This window comes from Caretta caretta, chromosome 15 (assembly GCF_965140235.1).
Source record: "Caretta caretta isolate rCarCar2 chromosome 15, rCarCar1.hap1, whole genome shotgun sequence".
Taxonomy (NCBI): Eukaryota; Metazoa; Chordata; order Testudines; family Cheloniidae; genus Caretta; species Caretta caretta.
The window spans coordinates 26,586,166-26,592,230 of NC_134220.1; the positions used below are offsets into that span (position 1 = coordinate 26,586,166).

Sequence of the window (6,065 nt, forward strand, 5' to 3'; positions counted from 1 at the left end):
TTATTTTAAAATATTTGGCAAACATGTACTGTCTGAATATTATCTCATTCCATTCAAATTATTTTAAAAGATTTAAAATAAATTTAGGCTTTAATATGAATTGCCATAATTTCAAATTTATTTTAGTTTTTTTAAAATCCAGCTTTGAATGTTTTAAATCGGATGTTTATCCACTCTCTGATTAGGACTTCCCTGCAGTGTCTGGAGCTCAAACTTTGCAGCATAGTGCTACTGCATGACAATCAAAGTGACATTGCCAAGTCTGTTTTCATTGTCCAGATGTAGTGAGAATTAAATTATATCATTAAAATATTGTATTGATCTAAAATGGAAATGTTCAAACCGGCTAATGTTAAACCTGTTGTTTGTAAAGTGATAGATTAAAATATACAGTTCAGTTTTAAATCTTTCTTCTTCCTTTCCAGGTGGCTATGGTGGAGGTTCAGCTAGATTCAAAACATGTCTACCCTCCAGGTCTCTTGATAGCTTTCAGTGCCTGTACTACTGTGCTTGTTGCCGTTCACCTCTTTGCTCTCATGATAAGCACCTGCATTCTTCCAAATATAGAGGCCGTTAGTAATGTGCACAATCTCAACTCTGTTAATGAGTCTCCGCATGAGCGTATGCACCGGCACATTGAGCTCGCCTGGGCGTTTTCCACTGTCATTGGGACTTTGCTCTTCCTTGCAGAAGTGGTGCTGCTGTGTTGGGTGAAATTTCTTCCACAAGGGACACCTTCTAATGAGTCAGTCCATGGCAACAATTCCACCATCACCCCAGGAGCAGCAGCAGCTATTGCCTCAACATCTATTATGGTTCCTTTTGGATTGATTTTCATTGTATTTGCAGTCCACTTCTATAGGTCACTGGTTAGCCACAAAACAGACAGGCAGTTTCAAGAACTGAATGAACTTGCTGAGTTTGCGCGACTCCAGGATCAGCTGGACCACAGAGGCGACACCTTGCCACCTCCTGGAAGCCATTTTGTATAAAGCTATATTTGGTTTCAAATCCATTTTTTGTTTCTGCCTTGCTATGTTGACTCCTCCTTGCGTGAACTAGCTGGACTGTTGATTTATTTTAAAGAGAGATTTATAAATTCTGTGCTAATTTCTAACAGTAAAAAAATACCATGATATCTTAGACAACTGACATCTGAAGAGACTGATGTTGGGGTATGGCTGCACTGAGCATGCATCTCTCATCCTTCTTCTTATCATCTGAATTGTTTATTTTTAATGGTGAATATATCAATGCGTAAGAGGAATTACATTTTAGGCCTTGGTATTTGTTAGTGGTGGGAGGGAAGCCTTATTTCTTTCTATTTGATGTTGGTGTTTGCTAGAAAGTATTGCTTGTCCAATACATGTAGCATGGCACAATACAAATTACTTGGGACTTGGAGTAATTAGCATTTGGTTTCAGTGCTAAACTGTGAACTCTAAAAGTCTGATGAAAGGTAAAATTGAGAGCTTTTCCACCTTTCCTTTTCCCACTAGCTCCCCCAATCATGGTTTTTCTGCCAAGTAACTATTACTGTATTAATTTCTATAGGGCCTTTTGCCATGGCAGCTACCAGATACCCATGATCAGTCCTATTGTGATGTGCATCTGTAGGACTGGTTTCAGAGCAGCAGCCGTGTTAGTCTGTATCTGCAAAAAGAACAGGAGTGCCACAAGTACTCCTGTTCTTTTTATCTGTAGGACTGAGGCCCTAAGTCTGCTCTTCTTTTGGGAAGAAAATAGAGAGAAAAGCAATACCTGCTTTAAAATTCATGGGAGCAGATATGTTCTCCGAAGTGATAAAATTACCTGTTTTCATTAAAGAACCGTTTTTAAAAAATAAATAGATGGAGAAACTACCACCAGATTTATTTTTTTTTCTTGGTTGAAAACTTGCTATTAATGGCTTTTCTCTAGCAATAACATACACCGGTAGAGACTAAACCACAGTAGAGCTACTGCTTTTGTTCCAAACCAAAGTAGCAAATATTTTATACTTTTTATATATTAAATATATTTTTGAATAAAATCTCAGATACAAATGATAAAAGGCGCTTTGTCTGTGTGGGAATCCCAAGTAAACTGCTCCGCCTTGATCTTGTTCAGTGGAAAAATCTTCTGCTTGCTCAAATATTGTATCTAAGATGTTAAATCTTAATTACACATGATTTTTGCTTCCAAAATGCTGTGGAAGACCACTTATTGCTACATAGACTTATTTATGAAAACAACTGATTTTTATTTGAAGAAGTAGGATTGCTTCTTAATTGTAAGACCTGTATCTTTTATTGAACGAAGCTGCTGTTTTAGCCTCAAGCTATTGTGTCAAATTCTAAGTTCTTCCTCAAGCAAAAACTCACACTTGACAAGGATTATAGGATTTGGCCTCAATTCGTTCAGAATTTGTGTGACTCTGGATACATTTAAAAGTGAATTGTGGCTTTTGGACAGCGTTTCTCCTGCCTTCACTGAAGGATGGAAATGGGTGGGATAGTTGGTGAAAAATCTCTTTGAAGCCAGAAACTACCAGTTTGTGATACGTTCAGATCCCATGGAACAGAACTGGGATCTCAGCTCGTAGCTGCTAATATAGAACGTAATCCTGTAATTTTGTGATCGGAGGTAACAAATTCAGTCATGGCCTAATCGGAGCTATGCCTCTTTGACTTCAAGTGGAGCTGTGCATGCTTTTGCTTACGTTGAATGAAGTCAGTTATGCCTGGCCTCTTTACCAGTTGAATTCAACATGCTTTACAAATTAAGGTCCTAATTTTGCAAACACTGACTCCTGAGGGTAGTACTTATTATCATGAGTAGTCCCACTTGCATCAATGCAACTGACTTATTAGCAAAAGCACTACTCCCAATAAGATGTGTTGAGAAGACTGGACCCAAAGTGCAGTTTATATTCTAAAAAATTACTTTGAAATTTGTATCAGAGTGCTGTGGCTATATCTCAGTGACATTTTTGCTCCTATTTTGCTCTGTTCACAAGCAAAAACATTCTTTGCGTTGCAGTCCCCAAAAACTCCTGGATATGAAAGTCAAACAGAAATTCTCTCTGGTTTTGACATTACCAGTGTTTTTGCAGCTGAAATATAACAGTTGATGAGCAGAATTTCACTTACTGTTCCACAACTGTTCGTTCCTGTAGTGCTAGTGGGATTATATTAGTAAAAACTTTAGTAAACGGCATTCTGAAATGGTCTTGAAAATTTACCAGCCGGAGCAAAAAACCCAGTTGCCCATCCTTTACTGAGTTGTTGACAGTGATAAATCTAATGATACCTTACTTAACCTGGGAAAGTAGACTTTTAGAAAGCTGTGGTAAAGTAAGCATACTGGAGCAAATATCTTAAAGGGACACTATCAAGTTTAAATAAAACTTCACTTTTCTGAAAGCTTTGTACCTTCCAATTTATGTATAACTCTTAAAAATTGCTATAGATGAAAGAGCATAGAAAATAAATAAATACATTCTCCTCCCCTCCCCCCAAGGGTGTGTGTAGAAGGGGGTCGCTTTTGTTGTTTCTCCTGGATACGTCACTTTTCCCCTCTTGTGTGAATCTTTCACAAAGCAACAGCAGAGGAAAACTTTTAAAAATAGAAAATGTGGGTTTGTAAAAGGACAAGGTAAATAGGGCACCTTATTAATTTTTTTAACTGTTTGCATTCCTTTTAAATTAGAGCTATTACTAGTCATTTTTTCTGCACTTTAAGCCTTTAGGCACAACTCATTTATGTATTTTCCCCATTCTTCAGCTGGGGAAATGGTCACAAAAGATGTGTCTTGTGCAAGATCACATATTAACTGCATGGCAGAGGCACAAATAAAGACCAGAACTCATGATGTCAAGTCTGTTCTCTAAATAGTACAGTGCACTCAATTTTATTCTGTTCCCGTTTATACTAATGGTATTAAGCATTTACTTTAAACAGTTTAAACAACGGTTTTGTATATATTAGATTTAGATTTAAAATTGAAATAAAATATGCTTATAATTTCTCTTGTCACCAAGACATCTGACAAACATCTTGTTCTGTAACTGTCACTCATTTTACTCCATTTAGTTACACGATGCCAGTAATCATCTCAGTTTTGTGAAGATATCCTCTTACGTGTTCAGTGATTCAGCATTCAGAGTCTTGAGTGTAATGTGGTACAAGGGCTACCAGGTGCAGACAAAACCCTTCCTGACTCCACAAATAGGCATAAAGAGAATAATATGGTCACAGTCTTTTTCCTCACTTTAACACTGCTTTATTCTTGGGACTAAACCTGACATTGATAGTGTTCTCGACTCAATGTTTTTTTTTAAGGAGGCTCTTACTTAAATTAGAGTTTGGGGAGTCACTTGAATGAACTCCCCTCAAAAATATATTCTCATTTTCATTGATATTCAGAAGTGCAGTGTAAAGTGGATGAACTAATCACACACTAACTGATTAACAGTGATTTTTTTTGTTTTGTTTTTCATGAATCAGCTTCAGATATTCTGATGTAACATGGCACTTGTGTGCTTTACACATATGAATCCTCATAGCAGTTCTCTGCAGAAGGTACATATATCTCTTGCACCAATTTGGAAATATATCTAACGTAACCTAGCATGCCTTCATTGACTTCAGCCTAACGATGTGTGCTCTCGGGCAGGCGATCTCAACCTTTTTCTTTGAGGACCCCCCAACATGCTATAACAATTCCACAGCCCACCTGGGCTATAACTATTTTTGTTCATGTAAAAGCCAGGGCTAGCATTAGGGGGTAGCAAGCAGGGCAATTGCCCAAGCCCCATGCCACAGGGGGCCCCGTGAAGCTAAGTTGCTTAGGCTTCAGCTTCAGCACTGGGTGGCAGGGCATTGGGCCTCTGCTTCAGCCCCGTGTAGTGGGGCTTCGGCTTGCTGTCCCGGGCCCCAGCAAGTCTAATGCCAGCCCTGCTTGGCAGCCTCCCTGAAACCTGCTTGTGGCCCCCCAAGAGGCACCAGACCCCTGCTTGAGAACCACTGCTCTACAGTTAAGTGACTTACTGAAGGCAAGAGAGAGGTAGAGCTAGGCTTAGAATTTGCCTTCTATTTACCAGATGTGGATTTTGATCACACACAGTGGTTCTCAGGCCTACTTGATGACATTTATCTAGCGCACCAGCTGTTAAGTAGAGTGGTGGCTTTTACTAAGACCATACATAGTTTCTGAGAAGACTGGGTATTTCAAAACATGTTTTTGAAAATTCATTATAGCTTACTGTGGAGTATGTAAGGGAAATGCAGCTTCCCATCTCCCCTGTGCAGGCACAAAAAGCTGTGAGACTAATGGAAACACTGGGATTCCTCTGTACAGGGAAGGCATGCCATAGGGATGCTGGGCCAGGGGCACTATACTCCTCCCCTCAGCATCTCACAGAGCTGTTCTCAGCAGAAGCTTACTGTGTGGGAGTGAGGGTGAAGGTGTGACCAGTCCAACTAAACTTCAGCATCTTTTGGCCAAAAAACTTGGGGGAATATGGAGGGCTCTGGCTGCTACTATAGCCTGTGGGTGATAGGAAATGTAGGAGGAATTCTATTCTCCTGGGCAGCCCCTACATATCTAGTTCACCTACCAAAAGCCAATTCATTTGGGCTTTGATGGGAGAAATCCTCCTCAGCTGTGACAGGGCATCGTAATAGATCGCTATTTCCTTCCTCCCTTTCAAGTTGAGCTAGAAAATACTTCTGTAGGATTATAAGGAATTTCTTGTATGAAACCTGCAGCCTTTTTGGATCAAGACTAGTAGTCACTTTGGGAAGAAATCATCTCCCCATAACTAAATGGACATTATTGTAAACCTGGCACTTATGGGTAGTGTTTTGGGAATGGCTGTCTTGCTGGAAAATGACCTCTTTGTAACACACTACAGTATGGCAGTCATGTATCTGGCTGCAAACCAGGTTCCATCTCACCTTTTCATTTAATTTTTTTAAATGGTGTTCAGTGCAGCATGAAAATGATTCTTAGTTCCAATAAAGCTACCCCTATGTACAGAAATTTGTAAACTCAATTAATACTCTTGGGATGTATAGAAGGC

The 6,065-nt window shown here is 39.3% G+C and overlaps 1 protein-coding gene across 1 annotated transcript in view; it reads left to right on the forward strand.

Moving 5' to 3' along the window:
* Positions 1-3,404, forward strand: part of LOC125622917 (calcium release-activated calcium channel protein 1) — a 32,489-nt gene extending 29,085 nt beyond the window's left edge. The window contains exon 2 of the mRNA XM_048821536.2: positions 426-3,404. Coding sequence (XP_048677493.1) covers positions 426-992 — 567 coding nt within the window. The 3' untranslated portion in view covers positions 993-3,404. The remainder of the gene's footprint in view (positions 1-425) is intronic.
* The last annotated feature ends 2,661 nt before the right edge of the window (positions 3,405-6,065 follow it).